This window comes from Pieris rapae, chromosome 14, assembly GCF_905147795.1.
Source record: "Pieris rapae chromosome 14, ilPieRapa1.1, whole genome shotgun sequence".
Lineage (NCBI taxonomy): Eukaryota > Metazoa > Arthropoda > Insecta > Lepidoptera > Pieridae > Pieris > Pieris rapae.
The window spans coordinates 7,505,254-7,525,360 of NC_059522.1; the positions used below are offsets into that span (position 1 = coordinate 7,505,254).

General features: G+C 37.7%; 2 protein-coding genes across 6 annotated transcripts; one reads left to right on the plus strand and one right to left on the minus strand.

Annotated features, from left to right (window-relative positions):
• Positions 1-590: 590 nt before the first annotated feature.
• On the plus strand, positions 591-18,174 carry LOC110995984. 3 transcript variants are annotated; one of them, XM_045631067.1, is made up of 10 exons: positions 591-1,055; positions 10,244-10,388; positions 13,356-13,541; positions 13,613-16,500; positions 16,722-17,036; positions 17,101-17,258; positions 17,330-17,396; positions 17,566-17,672; positions 17,800-17,858; positions 17,977-18,174. In XM_045631067.1, exons 1-10 carry the CDS (start codon positions 1,022-1,024, stop codon positions 18,095-18,097), a joined length of 4,080 nt encoding a protein of 1,359 aa, XP_045487023.1. In that variant the 5' UTR covers positions 591-1,021; the 3' UTR covers positions 18,098-18,174. The 3 variants fall into 3 exon arrangements, with proteins under 3 accessions (XP_045487023.1, XP_022119151.2, XP_022119152.2); XM_022263459.2 differs by lacking the exon at positions 591-1,055 and adding an exon at positions 4,635-4,847 and having other exon boundaries at positions 17,330-17,459; XM_022263460.2 differs by lacking the exon at positions 591-1,055 and adding an exon at positions 4,635-4,847 and having other exon boundaries at positions 10,247-10,388; positions 17,330-17,459.
• Positions 1,494-4,156, minus strand: LOC110995985 (transcription factor Adf-1). Of its 3 annotated transcripts, none has more exons than XM_022263462.2 (4): positions 3,600-4,153; positions 3,130-3,389; positions 2,518-2,652; positions 1,494-2,394 (listed from the first exon to the last, which is right to left on the minus strand). In XM_022263462.2, exons 1-4 carry the CDS (start codon positions 3,802-3,804, stop codon positions 2,233-2,235), a joined length of 762 nt encoding a protein of 253 aa, XP_022119154.2. In that variant the 5' UTR covers positions 3,805-4,153; the 3' UTR covers positions 1,494-2,232. The 3 variants fall into 3 exon arrangements, with proteins under 3 accessions (XP_022119154.2, XP_022119153.2, XP_022119155.2); XM_022263461.2 differs by having other exon boundaries at positions 2,518-2,658; positions 3,600-4,150; XM_022263463.2 differs by lacking the exon at positions 2,518-2,652 and having other exon boundaries at positions 3,600-4,156.
• Positions 18,175-20,107: the final 1,933 nt, after the last annotated feature.

The window sequence follows — 20,107 nt, forward strand, 5'->3', positions numbered from 1 at the left end:
CTAACAGTTGTACTGAGTACTGAACTTTACAATTAAGTTGTTTGAATAGCGCTTTGTTTATATACTGCAAAGTATCTAAGGAGATTTATATAACAATAAACATACTGTCATACAAAGAATTGACTCTGCTACTTTTTAAATCTACAAATCAATTAATAGTCGTTACTTAGATATTTTAAAGTAGGAATATAGTAATACTTTATACATATATAACAGGGTCAATGAGATAGGAAGCTGATCACATTATATATAATAACAAATCAATTCTACTAAAAATATAGCCAAAAATGGAATATATACATAATAAATAAAAATTTACAAAAGAAAAAAATATTAAGTGATACCGCCGCCCATCGCAAGGTCGTGCAAACCTTTTATCAATTGGTACGATCTTTTCTTGAAGGAGTCAAATCGGTTGTTTGCTGCGAGGCAACTTGCAGTTGATATTTGATGCAACCTATCGTTGAATAAATTGGATAGGACCGGAACACACTACTATAATTAAAATACTTCAATGGCGATGAAATTTTGTGCTACCACCTCGTTTTCGTGTCTTAGTGTAATAAAAACCTATGTGTTTCAGGGTCAACCACTGTGTCTGTTTTACTTCACGCACCCATTCGGCGTGGTGTCTCCAGAGCCACCGCTGGTAACAGCGCCGCCGCCGCACCTGGCGCGCTGCTTCGCCCACACGCCATTCAGCACCTCAACGCCAGACTACTGTTCCGATTCTACGCCACTTGACGAGCTGCTACGCCGGGACTCCTTCTCCTCGCTGCTCTCCAGCTCGTTATGGTTGAGCTCGGGGAGCGGCGAGCGGCGAGTGCTACCATGCCATAGACTTCCTCCATTGCGATTGCCCTCCCCTCCGCCTGTTCCAACGCCGCCCAAAGCCCTAGCTCCCGCAGCGCCCGACAGAGTTTTCTTGCCCCCTATACAACTTTCTCTTGGAGCCCGCGAGGCAGATCGAGAATGGTTTAGGGATGTGACTAAACGGCCAAAGCTAAGCGGCGTTCGCAGGATGCTAACGGGATTGGTTCGCAGAAATATTGAAGGTTAGTTAACTTAGCTATTATTTACCTCAAACAGAGTAATAAGGTACTTAAAATTCTTGACTAGGCTGACATTTCCATTTAACACTGTGTGCAGTATTGGCCTACTGATTTCAGCGTGAGACTCTTATCCCTGAGGTCGTAGGTTCAATCTGTGTGTGCTTTGTTTATACTTCAAAAGAACTAAATATCCAAAGCGATAAGGCCAGATCCGGGGGCCACATAGCATCTTCTCTCACCACGTAGATAGTTCAAAGGATTCTTTGACATTTATTTCTGCAAATAATAACGAACAGTCATCATGTTCGATATTATACAGACAAATGATCATAAAAGAGCTACATAAATCTGAAGCTCAGATCTAGAAAGGTTATGGTGCCAGTGTTTTTTTTAATTTAAGACACTTCTTGGATGTTAAATTTCCTAAATAAAAGGCCAGAGAAAATAGTATAAAGTATAATTGAATCCATCTTACATTTACGGTAGAGTCATCCTATAATTAGCTACGATAAGAATGAGAAAACAGACTGTTACAAGAAGTAGAAGAGCGGAGGCAAGCGCAGCGAACGCAGAGGCTTCGAATGAGGCCAGTGCTGCTTGAGCACTCACTACCGCTGCCAGAACAAATGACACCGCGCTCCATACAACCATGAACCAAATGTACACCTCGCACAATGCATCGCTTTCGTGAACAGCGGCAGCAACTACAAGTGCGTGTACGGCTGCTAACAATACACCGGACGCTCCGCAGAAATAGCGCACGGGCCTTAGCAGCGATGTTCCCACTACACCGCTTGTTGCTAGCCGGCGCGCACCTTCCGTGCTACCAACCCACAAAAATCCTCCGGCGCCTATCAGTCCGGCAACGCCACTCGCTACTACTCCCGCTCGTAGTGGAACACAACAGCAGCAAGAATGCATCACGGGGCACTCGTCCAGAATGTACCCCATATTTAAGCGTTAAGGTTTTAAAAGCTTACTTAAGTATGCAATACTTTCATGTTATTGTTTTAACTCAGTTATACTAAGTTTTGTATAAACCGAAAATATATGACATATCAGCACGACAAATGTTGTCACTTCACACTTTACTAAGACTATACTAATAACTTGACAGATCAGTCTGTGTCCATCACTCTGTAATCCGTAGCAGCACATCTGTGTGGTTCCAGAACCAAGATTAGGTACTCAAATCTTCGTCGTCGTCGGTTTCTGAGTAACTGGGTTCACCGTGCCCTTCAGGAAGCAGCTCTAATTTGACCCCTCCACCGCCCTCTGTTATCCCTTCCTCAATGAACACATCTGCGCTCCTAAACTCTATGCCCGCGCTTGAACTCCGTACCTGAAATGCATAGTAGTAGGTATGTTCGTGAATATGAGATTTACATATTCATTTGAATTTAGACATCTTAAACTAGATTTTAAGCCTAGACAGAAGAAGAATAGGCATAAATTGGGCGCTAACCTGTTGAATGACTTTAAGTATTTCCACCTTCGCTGTAAGCTTCTCATTGTCTGACATCTTTCTAAAAGAGGGAATCAGCGACATTAGAAAATGTCGATCTTCATCTATCTTCTCTGTCGTCGGAAGATTGCATGGCTGTAACTTGAATATTATAAAATTACTAAATAGGTAGTGTTTTAATATTAAAGACTTATAATATCTTCTAGTCTTACTTTCTTGCCTCTGTTTTGAACTAACAAAACACAATTATACAACATTGAAATAATCCAGATTTATTATATCTATAATATGTAGTAAATAATCTAAATACCTAATGATTGCTGTTCGTTAGTCTCGCTAAAACTCGAGAACTCGTGTTGAATTATTTTTGGAAGTCCGGAGAAGGTTTAAACGGGAAACAATTAATAAATAAAGAAAAATACTAAAAACGACAGTTGAATTTACCAATAACAAACTGTTTCTAGCTGCGAAATATTAAATGTCTTTTATCTCGAGTGCCAAATTTGTGATTTACCTATTGCTGTAGTAGAGTCCGTTCTCTTTAGTCTGTTTTAAAAATACATATCTTGTCCGGGTCATCTTGTCTCATATATTAATTAATAAAAAACAAACCTTGCGTTTGCGTTTCTTAAGGCGTGTAGGCTCAGCTGGCCGCGGCGTGTATTGCGTTTCGGTCGCGAGGACATCTGTGATGTCTCCTGTATCGGACGGCGAAGCGACGTGCGGCAGTAGAAATGACATGTGTTTGAAGTAGACGTACGGCCGCCGCGGAGAATCCGTTCCGCCGCCAATGCGCTGCGCCCGCCGTTCAGATTCCACATGTCTTCGGAACGTATCGCGAAGGTTCCGCCACTTCTTGCTTAGATCCGACACTGCCAAGGCGAAATAATTATTTTAAGAGGATTTCTAAATATGAAACATGCATGATGAAATCACGTTATGTTGACGTAGGCATCTCCTGGACAAACGTGCTCTAATAGGCCACATCTCACTTTAACATCCGGTGGGATTGTGGCCAAACGTCTGTCCAGTTTTGTATAAAAAAGTAGTGTTAATTTCTTATAGGTATCATATATATATACCTTTAACTTCTTTTTGAATTTCACTTAATTCTTCCCAGTCAGGTATTAAGGTTTTTGCGACTTCTTTCCATACTTTGGTCTTAAAATGAAAGTTTGTCCTCTCCAGGTTATCTTTTTCGTACAACACTGGCCATTTTTGCACTTCTTTTATTATATTTAATGGATGTATTTCTTCTAAAATCTTCTTATTCTTTGGCATCGTCATAACTTCGATGAATTAATCACGTATGAGAAAAATTACATGTTTCAAAATTACGTAAATAAAGTCCTCGGTGAATAGTGTGTGTATTAGTTATTATGCACTACAAAGGATTCCTTTTAAACGACAAATTATTGTTCTTGTCGCCTAACTTATTTCTCTTGCTTTAACTGTTATAATTACACACTTCAAATTATATTATTTCGAAATAATAATCGCGATTTATAAAGTTCTATCAGCTCAAAATTTAATACAACAATACGTGCGTTCGTCTCGTGTCTACTGCACGAGGTCATGCGAAGCGAAACGACGCGGTGCGGGACGCAGTGGGGCGCGGCGAGATCGTGTCGTGGTCCCCCGCCCCTGCCAACCCGCACCCCTCACAGGAGCCAGTTAAATAGTACGAGTTTATGTAATTATTATCTTCAATATTTTATGAAACTTTAAGGTATGATTTTTTTTTACAAATTATTTGAGATTTCCGGTCGTATTTAATTAGGATAAACGTAACAATTAACATACCAGATGATATTCACCCGGCTCATATATGGAATCCATGCCACACCAAGCTTACTTCATTTCTTTGATTGAGTCTTAAAACTTTTACATAACTAGTACCTAGTCATTATTATGACTTTAAAATATAAATAAAATATATTTTTATTCTGCTCTTCTGCTAAGAAGCGACTGACACTCAGTTTTAAGCAATCAGTAAATATAAAAGGGTTTCAATGCTTAGTTGAAATTTTAAATGTTATTTTTCAGTGGTAGGTAAGACAATTACAGTAGGCTAGCTTAATTAGATTTACCGTGTCTTAAAGTCTAGTGTATTTAGTACTTTCTGAGCTCTAGTGGCCACTAGCTTGTGGTCTTTATTTAAGCCTATAAAGCGTATAGTAGTGTGAACGTGCTCGTGGCGAGCGTACGTATTTCGCGCGTCCGTTAGAGCTCGCGAGAAGCGGCTGAACGCGACCGAGCGGACTTCTCATTACGTACCACCACAATAGTACTACTACCACAACAAATTCTACCACCACTGCTTATCCTCGGTTAGTAAAATATCCAGCAATTTCTTATGGTTAAATAATGTGCATAAAGGAAACATTCGTTAAAATTACACTTGTTTTTTTGGAATGTCTGTATATTTTCAAAAATGTTGCATTTATTTATACAACAAAAATAACAGGTTTAGTGCGATGAAGGAAAACATGGTTTAACTTTACCCTTGAGTATTTTGCTGATTACAAATAAAGCCACCGTAATGTACATACCTAGTTTTAATACACTCGCATACTTATACTATTATGACGAATCGATTGTACTTTTGATAAAATTTATAATCATAAGCGTTATCGAAATTTGTTTAACCATACATCTTTAGTAAATTTACGATTGTAATATTTAGCGCAAAAAATAAAGAGATACTTATGGGTCTTGTTTTCGGATTTGTCACTGACCACTCTTAGTTCAAATAGTAGGAATGACAAGTTGTCGATTTTCCGGCCGGTGTTTACGATGTTTTCTTTTGCCGCATAATCGAGTGCTAATAGCACACGTTGAAAAAACCACATGCACAGCCAAAGTCAAATCATTTATTCCATTTAGACCTTGAAAATAGCGCTTTTGAATGTTAAACTAAATATAAAGATGATTCTCTGATGAGAATCTCCAGGCATCCTTTAAAATAGAATTAACAATATTTGCCGGGATGAGAAATTACGGCCTTAAGGTTGAGAGTCGCTTAACATCCTCGGCACTACTAACATTACTCACTAGATTAAAAAAAAATATTTAAAAGAACTCAGTTTTGTATCGTGCCCGGACATACAACAATGGACCACCATTTAAACCTTGACTGGTTTAAATCGCGTAATATACTAGTATTAAGAATATAATAAGCCCACCCCATATACAGACCATCACACAGCACAGCCGAATTAGGCATTACGTATTTAATCATTTTTATTGATTTTTCCTTACGTAAATGTGTGAACATGTGTTCATTTTTAGCTGTATTTTCAGTGTTTTTTGTTTTATATACTAGAAATTATGTTAGTTGTAACGAAATAAATAATGCAAAAGGAATTCATATGGGAATCCGACATAATAGTATAGTGCACGTTTGTGACTCAGCCGCGAATGGCTTGCTGTAGTTATTTCTATATTTGCATTCAAAAGTTAATCTCATTGTTAGGGTTGTCCAGAAGAAAAGTTTACGTGATAAGTTGGCACAAAATTACAGACATATGCAGGATGCTATAACTTTACTCCATCGAGTTTATTATTGCCTTTCACTGTTTACTTATGTTTTGATTGCTTTGCCTATCCATAACATGTAACTATAAGTCTAACTAGACCGCGCGGCAGATCACTAGCAGGTCTACCGTAGGAGGTTCACTCAATCGGTGCAGCAGGATTACCTATAATAGGTAACGATGGCGGAATGTCGTGAAGCGCATCACATCTGCCTAATAGAAGGCTATTACCAACACTTCATAGCGATCACGACCGCTCTGCCAAGAGTGTACAGGATAAGAAGAAGAACTATATGTCTTATGTAGTTTTGCACTTCTAGCCTTATCTAAGTTTTTTTTACATAATGGTTGTCTGGAAGAGATCTGTAGAAAGTGATATGACCGCCAGTTTTTCAATATTTTATTATTTTAATTGTACTGTCACTTACACTTAATTGCACTGTGCTTCTTTCATATGGTAAGGGAAAACATCGTGCCGGCATTTTAAATATGTCAAGTAGAAGACAAAACACAGACTTGCCAATAAAAAGTACAGATGTAGTTTACGGCATAAATTAATTAATTATTAATTTTTATAAAAAGATATTACGCACATCCGATTTTTCCTAAACAAAATCGTTCCTATTACAACCGAATATATGTAGCTATATCGGTAACAGGAACCGGTATACCTACTATGTGGCTTTATCACTTCTACTACACCAAACTATGCAATAGCACTACGAGTATAAATAAATTGTAAGCACTTTTTCACTTCACTTCACTTTATTTTTAATGGCAACTTCTGTGTAAATCACAATTAGGCCAAAGTCGCGTTCTAAGTCTTAACACGGTGAGGATAGATTTGATGGATTGAATTTAATCTAAGCAGAGTTACCCAAAACAAAAATGACTTCACAAAAAAAGACACAGACATATAATAATATATACAAGAGGTAAGCACTTTTTATCATTAAAGGAAAGTTACAAATCTGTCAACGTCTGATTAATAATGAATATTGACTAGTAGTTTTTGTTGAGGCCTGTCTAGTTTACATGTGTGACAAGAAAGTGAAAGCCCTAAGATGTGATGTGTGGGCGGATATGAGGCGACCACAGTGACTCATGGCCTGTATCATTGAGGACTTAGTTGTCCTACTGAAATATGGTACGTTTTCGTATAAGGATAGAAAAATTTAAAGTGATTAAAGCAGTAATAGATAAGAGAATACTGACTGGTCACGTGACTTTTGGATACTACTTTACACACTACTTCTACTACTACTTACTACTAATTTACACAAATTCAAACCGAAGATTTGATAGACGGGGCTTTCGTGTGCGACAGTGACGTAAGAAGCGACTAAACGCCTTGGTTAATTTACTTATTGAATGTCCGACATTCGAAAGACCCAGGTGCTATCTGGAGCTGGAGACTGGCATGCATTCTGGGACGGGCTATCCGACTGCGGTTGCTCAAGCACAGATTGCAGCTGAAAAAACTGGCAAAGAATTTTCAACTATAACAGTAAGATTAATAGCACAAGAGTCCAAATTCAAGCCCACCAAACCTAGTTTAAGCAGATAAATTCTTTTTTTAAGAAGAGATTTGTCATTTCTCAGCTGCCTGGCTCCAAGGCATGGTCCTGCCTTATGGTGTGTCCAATTGGCTATTAGAGGTCCTACGTATTAAAAAAAATAAAAAAAATAAACATTGAACGGTGTGGACGTTGCCCCGGCTCAATGTTCGTACAGTCTGTTTCTGTAATGAATTTCTTTGTTGTAAAGTCTTGTGTTAAAATTAATGAGTTGCTCGTTAAGTGAGGTTATTTTATTTGAGCGTTCGATACTGTCGAAGGTCAAAAGCTTTGCCCTCTCCGGAAGGTCGAGGCTAGCCACCAATGGCGACTTCCACTTTCGGCTATGTGATATAATTTTAACGTAATGTAATATACTTTGTAATTCAATTAACATTAGTTGCGGTTTATATAGTAGCGAATTGTTTAGATATTTCTATGTCATCATCTCGAAGTAAATTGCCCGTTTTTCTGTTTTTTTTTATATAACAGGGGGCAAACGGCAGGAGGCTCACCTGATGTTAAGTGATACCGCCGCCCATGGACACTCATGATGCTAGAGGGCTCGCGAGTGCGTTGCTGGCCTTTTAAGAATTGGTACGCCCTTTTCTTCAAGGACCCTAAGTTTTTCTTGTTACTAAAAATAAAGATTTTCTTGTTTGAACAGAACTGGTAGAAATAGAATATTTAATTGTAATTAAAATGTAAACTCAGATATCAAACATTTACAGTGACTGCACATTCGTCTATCTCACTTATATTATAATAACAAAATATAATATTTCAGTATTATTCCTTATAATAATCATTTATTCCATACATTATATACATATACATTTGGTTATAATTCGCGTAAGAATTCGTAGGCACGTAGATTGTAAAGCAACTGAAATATAATATCGCAAAAATACGGAAGTGATATAATGTAAACTTATCTTTAAATAATTATACATAATTAGTGATTTTGTTATAATTTTCAGCGATTGGTAATTTTTTCAATAGTATTACGAGTTACGACCTCGAGTAAATAAATAAATATATAGAAATTTAGGTACACATACAATAAAATAAAGGAAAGAGAAATTTTACTAACACAGATTAAACTACATGAACTAACACTAAAAAATAAATTGTAATAAGTGTAAACTTTAAATAGGTACTGGAAATAAAAGGCTTTTTATTTATTTATTATTCCGAGCTCCATATAAACAGCCATCAAGAGAGAAGGAATTCTCTCTTCAATTATGTATTTTTACATACATATTTTAGTTACACATAATTAGGTCGTTCTCGCTATGACACTAATTACGATATGGACATCGATGATGCGTGGCGGCTTCTCGATCTCCGGGAGTCGCGCTCTGAATCCGACGAATACTCGCTCCATCTCCCTCTCTTGCATCCTCAGATCTACGGCATATTATGTTTGTTCACGCGATCCGATGTCTGCGACATTTCGCCGCACATTGCAAGGCCGCTCGCTTCTCAAGTGTCGGTTTTCCTTTGTTCTATCTTAAGAAATAGATACTGACCACTGCAGCGGTTTGCAGTTTAATATCAAACCAGCAATACAAGTAATGTATAACCTACATTGTTGGGAATCTCCCAGTCGTTGTATTTTTGATGTAAATTAATGCTGTTTCAACATTTAATAGCTAAACGTGAATGTTGTAGTATCGTTGCCATGGCAACAAACACTACAAAGAGTCTAGTATCGAGTACAGTGGCGTGAGCCGTATGGGCTCGGGTGCAATATGTGTGTCAAGAGAGGTGCAATTATACCGATTTTGACCCACTTGCAGGGCGCCGGTAGGTCAACGACCTCCGCGGACCTATCTTTATTGATATATCATTTCTTTTAACACGACCAACAACAACCTTTATATACTTTAGAATTCTGAACGAAATCAATATGAGCCGACTACTATTGCTTAGGTATTCGTATATAGCGTAGGTATCACATTAGATAACGTACCTAAAAGACGTAAATAGATATTTGTTATGTATCGTTAGTAGTCTAAGCACTATAAATATAGATTATAGAGATGAACGTTAAACCAATTTGGTCTCCATTCATTTTGTATTGATTTTTTATCTGCTTAATTTAATCCTGATTATTTATTTTACATATGAAAATAACTTTTCATGGTACTGGCACCTTTTACCTCAAATACCTTCTCTTTGGTAAGGAAAGCAATCCAAATTCAGTTTATTACAGCTATTTACTCGTGCATTTCTATTTGGAAAACAATCATTTCATTTTTTTGTATAAAATGGAAAACATTTAACATTGCGTTATTTACGAGTAGGTACGAGTTCCTCCGTGGCACCAGTGCTGAGGAAATGGCTTGAAGGATTAATTATATGTATGGGTGGCAATGTCGCAAAGGAAAACACAGTGTAAAAGTGGATCCTGTATGATTATCGATATGTGGTATATGAAATCGATAAATGGATCAATGAATTACCTGGAAAAAGTGCATAGATACTTTGATTACTTCTATTAAAAATATCCTATTTTTGTTACTCCCACACAAACCGCCAATTTCATATGTATGGTTTAGCAAATTAATTCGTTTTAAAACCACTGCATGAAGTAACATTTGAAGAAATGTATGTACGGATGTTTTTAAGCAGGTGGGACGAGACGGCGTCGTCGACGACCATCCCCTGGTGTGGGACGAGCGTCTCCATCTTTACGGCGAGCATCTCCGGCGTTGAGGGAGGCTTTGCGGGTGCTGAGGGACGCCTGGCCATCGCCCGCGCCACTGCGACTCCGGTAACATACCTACTATTTTAGAATTGCTGCGTATATAAGGAACCGTTTTGCAGAGAACAAATTCAATATTAATTCTAGTTATAGAAGCATTTTATTAAAAATAATTTTATATATCTACACTAATATTATAAAGAGGAAAACTTTGTTTGTTTGTTTGTAATGAATAGGCTCATAAACTACTGGACATTATCCACGAGTAATATAGGCTATATTTAATTTTGAACAAAAATAGGGTTCCGTAAGATATTAGGGTTTTTCGGACACAAGGTGTAAAAAATCAACCAAAAAAGTTACTTATTTTGCGTACCCTGCCTAAACTATTAAAGATAAAACTAATTGTAGATCTTATAAATATCTACAAAAAAAGTGCGCGACACACTATACCTATCTATGTCGAGTGAGGCACAATAACCATAAATGATATACATGGCAAAAGGACGTTTGCCAGGTCAGCTAGTGTTTAATTTAATCTCGCCTTTTTGTATTTGGGAAGTAGCTAGAGGAAAAAGATTTAATTAAAAAATAATGATGTTACTCGACGCAAAATACTTGCGACGTCAGCGCTACAGATTGATATTGCAAGTTAAGCGCTCTGGCACGCCCTAAATTAAGATTATGTATTCGAATTTCGAACCACAGGTTATACAATACTATCCAAAGATACTAGAAAGTATAGCAAGATAGGATTTACTTCACTTGTGTACCAAATTGTTATAAATCGTCTCTTTCGGTACAGTCTTGATACGCTTCTAAAGACTGGTCTGACATTTATATTTTTAAGACAGTTAAGACTTCATTGATTATCTTTTTAAGATATCTCTGCTCAAGTTTCTGTAGCAAATATTATTTTCTGCGTCACTTGATAACGCCGGTTCCTTGCAAGTAATTAATTTACGGAGATACAGCACAATAATGAACACACAATGAAACGCTTGTGAAAGTCTAATTACTTAATGCTGCTGTTCATACATATTGTAACATATGCTGTCCTGAAAAATATTCAAGAGAAACATTTTGAACTGAGAAATATAAAGGTAATTCTGAGTTTTACCTATATATATATATATATATATATATATATATATATATATATATATTTGCTGCAGTACCAAGTTTTAATTAATATTATTATTACTATATATATATATATATATAGTAATAATAATATTAATTAAAACTTGGGTCCCTGTCGCAGTCGACCTTAAATGCTTCCAGAATTTCCTCTCTGTATCTGTAGGCATATACGCTATAAGAGGCCCTTAAAAATATAATGTATTTATTTTAGGAGTGAATTTTGTGTTTATTTTGTGAATGTTTCAAGGAATAAATGAGGCTTAATAATAATAATAGCATTTATTACTACAATTAAACAATATAATTATACAATTTTCTTAACCTACAAAGTAATAATTAAAAATCATTTAAAAGAAAATCAGTACAAATTAAAAAAGTTTGATCCCCGAGGCAGTGTACCTTTCATTGCGATACTTATTCGTTGAGCTAGGAAGACACCAGCTCGGGTCACCAGTCTATCTACCAGGCGCCAACTTACCTAAATGTTTAATTAGCGCCTGTGCACATGAATCTCACGGCCCAAGAGACTCTGCTCCAAAGAGAGCAAAATCAAAGTTGGAACAAAGACTTATATTCGAGCCATTTATTATATTCCTAGATAAGACTTTCAGGACATTTTCTGTGCATTAATGTCACCACGAGAGAATAGTTAAGAATGTCGCAGTAGTGTAGAATACTAGTCAACAACAAGCTTTCTTTTGTTTTTTTTTATGAATTACATATTAAACAGGACTTAAATTGCTCGGAAATAAACTTAGAACAACTTATCTCAGTTTATAGCCACACTGTAAATGTAACTTAGTTCATGGCAGCTTATAACGCCGGTATGTGCTACAACCCTTATCCAATGGTCAATATAATGATGCGTACCAGTATTCTAAGTACCCTTAAATAGATAAAATGTGGTGGTCGTAGAATGAGAGAGACGAGCGATTCTATTCCCGGCTCGAGCATCTGATCGCAAATAGCTCACTGAACGAATACTCTGCGGATTTCGCTTCGTCTGTACATTCGCTTAATTGTCGAGTACCTTTTTATTGAGAACCTTGTTTGGCTAGTCGCCTACTTACTTGCGTCGTCTGATAGCATGTGATAATACGGTTTTAAACTGTATGATGACGTTGTAATTCGCTGATCAATTACGATAAGTGCCCGTCGCAGTCAGCCACTCAACCACTAATGGAGGTTTAAGTGTGCAGGGAGGGGAGGGGATACACTTAACTTTGCATATTATTTGATAGGTACTATCTATGTGACATGCACCCTACTAATTATCACATACGGCTGCAAACATGGGCACTTACCAAAGCACAATGAAAGATTAAGCGTGACCCAGAAATGAAAAGAAGTATTTTAAAGAAAAGAAGACTTTACAAAATATGTAACAAGAATTTAAGAGATAAAACAGGGTTTGTTGACGTTACATATAAAACAAACCGACTAAAATAGAAATGGGCTGGACATACCATAAGAAGAGCAGATAAATGGAACAAAATTGTAACACTAAGGCAACCGAGAGGCCATAAAAGAAACAGAGGTAGTCAATTTTAAAGGTGGGCCCATGGAATCTTGGAAATGGATGGAAAGACTAAGACCTGGACGAGGTTGATGTACAATAAAGAAAAATGAAGGACAACGGCAGAGGCCTTGGCCTCATAAAATCGGTTATCGTAGATTAAGAAAAACAATACTTATGTTTATATTTTGTGTTTCTGATATAAGGCTATAAATAAATAAAGATCTATGTGACAGCTACATAATACTTAAGAATTTGTCATATTACAATCGATTGTTGTGAAAAACTAACGTTTCTGAATTGTAATCGTTATTTTTAACACGCACGATAATTTGCCACGATATATATTAAATAATTAAAATTATTTTTACAAACAGTTTCAGACGTTCCGCTGACGAACTCAGCACCGGTGCAAGCGGAGAAGATAGTGTTGATACAATTGAAAACACTGGAAGAGACACATCTGCAGAGAACCAAAACCAGGCGCAGGCTATGTGGTGGGGTGGCGCATCCCCCGGCCTGCTCCGGCGCCGCTACTCAGTTCCCGAGACTATCATGAGGAAGTGAGTTTCCTAATGATGTATCAAAATAATGAATTTAAATAGGCGTCTAACAGAAATCAAATTTATTTCAGATATCGGTTGGCTCAACAGCGCTCTGAGTGGGAAGAGGAAAGTGCGCGGGAGTCGGCGCCGGCATGTGGGCGGTGTACGGGAGAATGCGGAGGCGTTGCGGGGGGTGACATGCGAAAGTCTGCCTTATTACGAGTGTGGGGTCGCGCTGAGCCGTCTCGCTGCCGTTGCGGCGCCACGCGCTCTCTCGATGGATCACGATGCGAGCTAAGACAGTCGTCACGCTGCGTTACTCCTAAACGGCCCCGTCTGGATGCTTTATCACGCTCTCCCGATCCAACCCTAAGACTTACATCTAGTGCATATTCAAATAAATCAACTAAAAGTTCAGAAACAGCGCTATTCTCAGCAGATACCAGTTCTAATTTCCGACAGAAAATTCTGCCAATTCCTACTGATGAATTTTCCGAAGAATACTCGTTTACAGAACCGTCCGAACCCACTTCAATGCCAACCGCTAAAGAGATTGCTATTCGTACCACCGAGCTACGTGAAGTGTCATCGAGTGGCAGTCATATTGATGGTCGTGTCAGCGAGGACACGCTCAACGCGGAAAATGAAGATTGCAATGTTCTCCCTTACAACCAGCCTCTGTCCATTGATACACAACAATATGAAATTCTTGAAATAGTGGTTTCGGAAACCTTAAACGTCCAACAGGGCCGGGATTTAAATTATGAAGGCGTGTCGAGTCCAGTCAGAAATACGACTATCAAAAGTAAGAAAGTTCCTAATATCAATATCGACGAGTATGTATCTAATATTTTAGTTGAAAGTTTGAATTCACTTACTGACCAATTAGAATCAATAAATGCTTCCATGGGATATGACAAAAGGCTAAACATTGTGGAGAAAGAAATCAAAGTAAAGTTACAAAATACGGGGGTAAACACAATTGTCCACCTTAGTCCTACTTCTAATAATCAAATCATATTTGGTAATGAAGAACTTTGTAATAACGATGGGAGACTAGGAATCGAAAATGACGCGAGAAATGAGAGCAGTGTTCATATAAGAGACAGTGCATTGAGCGTTGAAACGAATAATAACCTTACTTCAGCAGAGAGTCTTAGGGATAACAACGGCAACGGTGGCCGGCAGGAACCAGACGGCTTGTTGACCGTTACGAATAATGAGACCGTTAACAAAGCCATCTTACAGCAGATACAGAAACTTTTTAAAGATGAATTTAAAAAGAGTGGGGATGATAAAATAATTTCTCATATACAAACATCAAACGATGACATTGATTTGAATAAGAATATTGGCACGCGTACACATTCTGGGTCCAATAATTCAGCAACTTCGCTAACGCAAATGCCTTGTAATTCGAAGTCTTTGGAGGTATTAGGCGGAGTGGGTGCCAGAAATTATTACGAAGAAGTTGAGGAAAACACCTTAATTCCTAGATTATCAGCTTTACCTCACAGTGACTCCATGGAAGTGAATACTTCATCTTCTGATGACACTGATATGCTGGGGTCGGAGTGCGCCAGTCTTGTTGACAGCCTAGATGACCCCAATTCACCACGCTGTGCCCATCTACGCCGGAGCCGCGCCTCGATCCACAGAGCCGATCTTGTACGGTCAGCTATTGATGTGTTGGACCTTCTACCGGAAAATGCTCAAAATGGTGATCATTCACCCAAAGAAAAGGGTGAATCTTTTTTCGTAAGAATAAAAGATGGCGATTGTGACTGTGAAAAGGAAAATATAATTGTAGCAGATCATATGCCGGAAACCATTAAGCAGAGGTTATTCAGAAGACACAGGAAACGAGAACAACGAATGGAGTGTGTTAAACGGACTAAAGTAAAACAATTGAGAAGAGATGTAAGAAACAAACAAAACGAAGATTATAAATTTAGAAAAGAAATTGAGAAAGAGTGTTTTGCCATCGTTAATGCACTCATAGATGATGTCATAGCAAAGATTGTACAAAATGAATACAAGAATTTAAGAATCAAACAGCAATCGAATAATGTTTTAGCTGCTAAATCCGAAGAGAATTTAAGTAGAAAATCCAATAAAAAAGAGAAACAAGCATTGCAATCAAATAAAAGTAGAATGATTCATTCTCAGTCGTGTTCAGAATACATTGACAATAAATTACAGAAATCAAAACAACAGCAGCATGTCAGATCTAGCGTTGATTTACCACCGACGGTCGTCGAACCGAAACCTAAAAGAATTTATCAAAAATCAGAAATATATGACGGCAATAAGTGTATAGAAATTCTTGAGATATTAGAGTACGCAAATACTTCTCAAAATTCTTCAGACACCACAAACTCTGACGAAAATCATAATAACCTTATAATAAAAAGCAAGAAGTCTAGAATACCTATTCCTGTTTATGAAAGAATTCAACGTTTACCAAAAAGCAGCACCCAAAAAAAATATAAAAATGGTTGCTCACGAAGTCAGTCACCTGAGACGAGAGAGAGGAATCAGAAAACGAAGCACTTATTAGCGAGTATGCTGTTTGATGCATTTGCGGGAGATTCGATCCCGGTTCAGGACACGTCGCATCGTCGTCCACCTGTACCGTGTGAGCCCCGCGCGAGGTCCAACTCGTTACGATTTCATAATCCTTTCGATATTATACCTGAAGAGAAAAGCAGTCTGAGCATGGACTCCACAGGGGAAGACTCTGCTGGACGCCGAGCTTCTGCACCCAGCCTTGCCGACGACTTGTCTATTAATCTCAACGAAAAGCCTAAAGTACAAGAAAGACTGCAAACTCCTAAGTTGCCCACCAAATACCTCAAGAATGCCGGAACCTCTCCTATGCCGGAGCTGAAGCAGCCGCAAAAACACGTAGGCACAGCAACATCGCCAAGCCGCAAGTCAGCCGCTACCAGCCCTCGACGTCCACCAACCGCAGCAGGTACCCCAATCTAACCGCTGCCGCACGCGTCTAGCACTTGTCACGCTCGAGCTAACAGCGTTCGTCTCAAACATAAATTGTTTGCTTAAGTTAAATATATCACAATAGTTATCGGCACCCAACCACTCCAACGCGTAGAACTTTTGCATTTATAATATGTTGATTATCGTTTTAAATAAATTATATTATGTGACATCCAGTATCGTTTTATTTTCTTAAAGGTTTCGAAAAACGGAAGTCGGTAACGACACAGTGCGATGAGACGGTAAAAAATATCAAAAGTGATACGGAATCAAATAACGTACGAAAAATTAAAACTCACAACTGTCTCAATAATCACACGAAAGCATCCCAGAAGCAAACCCAAGCGAGACCCAAATGCGAACGGGAGAAGTATAAAGGTTCAGCGCAAAGTGTAGGTTGCGATGCGGCGTCAGAGGAAAGCAGCAGCTCGGGTGAATCAGACGCCGCGCTGGTGCCACCAGGATGGCTTGCAACGCGTCGCCGACGCCGTGCACCCCCCGCCACCCGTCTTGGTAAATCATCGTCTCACGTTAATTTACAACTCTGCCGGCTCCAAAACCTATGGTTAATGTGCAGGCGAGTGGGCCGTGACGGTAGCAGGCTCTTGTGCGGCCGCCCTCCCTAATGACGTCGAGATGCGGCTACGTTTTCCTGATCCGCGGCCTTCCCATCACAACCCGCAACCCGAATCGCCTCCGCGGCCAGCTCATCGTCGCCTTTCAGAATCCTGTACGGTAAGAAATTGCACTATTATTATGGATTCTGTCCAGGTCAGTAAGGTCCTTAAAATTAATGATGTTTTCAGATGGGCAGCGAGCGGGCAAGGCGAGGCAGCGAGCGGCTCACCCTCACAGTCAAGAAGGAAGCCTCAGGTTATTTTTACTACATTCAACCACAGATTATACACACGGCATCTAATATAGCGTTAAACAACGGTGAAAAAAGTTTCAAAGTACATACAGCCTTCTGCAAATTGGTAATGTATATTTAGTTTTACGAATATTGGACACGAGTTAATCCATATTTTTGGAATGACTTTAGATTCTTCAGTTGTTGCATCAAAGAGCTTGAAGAAATCTCGAGATCTCCTACCAGAGCTGCAGGAGACATTTCGCGCTTCCCGCACTGACACACGGAGCTCCCTCAAGGTACACACACACTGACCACACTTTGTTACCTCGTAACATCTCCACTGCTTCTGCATTTGTATGATCCATATGATATGTAATGTTGCTTGTATACATATTATTTACATCGAGAAGGCGGTTGTTTCAGACTCGGCGGGGATGCTCCCTACATTGCTGGCTTCCGGAAGAAGACTCCGCAAGCATCAGGTCAATAATTACCTTAATTTCTTAACAGGAAACCACGTTAATTTATAGACAGACACGTGTTAAATACTCAAAGAAAAGCATTTTTGTACAACTCTTTAATTGTGTGCATGTATTGCAGGGCGCGTGGCGATAGTAACGGATCTCTGTGTGTGTCGGGTCGCGGCATCGTGCCGGAACGCAAGCCGCCGCGTGCCCCTTCCATTCGGAGTCGACGCTACCCTTCCGATATGAGATTTTAAAATCTCCCTTACACTGCCCCCTATTTACTTGGATTTTATTTGTTACAACAAGCACTCATATAAACTATGCCATTCAACCTTGTTTTATTTTAAACTTCCTATAACGTGAAATTAAAAATACTTATAGGGTATAGCCGAAATAAAACGCTTCTTAGCTTTGTTACTACGTATTAAAAAAAACTTGAGAGGTGTAAAGGGACACCCGGATGGAACGAAATTCCTCTCGATTAATTAGTGATGGAATTGTAATAATATGTTTTTTAAGTTATCATAATATATTTTTTTATTATTAACAGATATAATGTAATATAAACTTAATCAGTACGCTCAATTTTAGTAATAAAAGTGCCTGAAATTATCATCTTGTATTTATTTATTTTGTTAATTTTGACAACAAATCTAAAGGCAGAGGCACATCTATTGATGCCTATGTACATTTTTTTACGAAAAAGTTTCGCTCCATCTTAGAGATGTCGCTAGCTTCGTCTTTTTTTCTGTCTAGCCCTCTTTCGCAACGCGCGATAAGGAACTTCGTTTCAAAACACTAGCTAACAGAAAATAATATAATTAGTTACTTTTATTCAAAGCGTGACATAAATAGTATATTTATAAAAAATTATAGTTCATATATCAACGATGCGCCACAGAAAAACTGAAATGTAATTTAAGGTCTTACGCTCGAAACCCAAAAATTAATTCACAACAAGAAATAATCTGAGATCAGACAGTGACAGTCGGTCGATCTGCTATCTGCATCCTAATAACCAAACCCTACGAAGACATCCAGTTTTGGTGACGGATTAAATGCAATCTCATCGCTCTTTACACTTATATTTGATCATCAATATAAACTAAATAAAGTAAATAAAAGCGTAAAAATATTATTAATATATATATACATATTCTATGTTTAAACTATGTTTATTGTTTATATCTAAGTTTAAACTATGTATATTAGTCTGTTTAAACCATATCAAATAGCTTTTAAATTATTTTAAAACCTGGTGTATGTTAAAATCTTAAGATAGGTTATTGGCACAGTTGAACTGTCATTTTCACACAAAGGTGTATCCGCATACACCGATCCGACCTACCGTGGATAGCTTGTATCGACAGGTGGCTATTATAATCCGTTGATTGGTTATTGGCACACTTTTATTACTATTTGGATTAAGATGTCTATCTCAGATGGTCAATAATGGATTGACATAAGTTATTGGCTTTGGGCATAAGTGTACAATATATGTAAATACATATTTTGTTTTTTTTTTTTTAATTTTGCAAAGTTATAATTTGAAGCGCTAACTTAGAAAATTTAGTATGTACTTTAATTAATTCACAAAAATTCTATATTTTTGTAAAATATTCAATTTATTAATATTAATTATTAAACAATCGCAACAAATTTATATAAATATAAGACGACATTATGACGTTAAGTCCCCTTGGTGGCTCAAATGTTTGATTAGAAATTGTGCTGCACTTTTCTTAACTGACAAAACCTGTTGCCATATCAAGTAGTGATTTATATTTGTATTTTGATCTAGATTCTAGAATTTATTTAAATAATATTTTAAGAAAGGAGTAACAAATTTGAGAAACTGAATCACGTGACAAGCGAGTTAATTGTCATTTCTCGATACTGGATCACGTATGCCACTAAAAATGTACCTATATCTTGAGTCTTGACCCTACTTCTATCTTTTTCTATATATTTTCTAAAACGTGTTGTAAATTGTTGTACACAGTATCTAATTGCCGTGTAATACTATTTAGAACGTAGCGTGATATTTAGTTAGGTATTATATTATATAGTAGTACATTTACGTATAGAACGTACCAAAAATAAAATCTTTACAATTTCAGGCAATACCAATCTATCAATTTAGCTAGACAAAGCTTCCTAGCTTATACAATAAAAGCTATTATACCTTTACTATTTATTACAAATCTACTCTCGATTAAATAAGGAGTTAAAAATTAGAAGTGTAGGTATTAAAAAGTTAATGC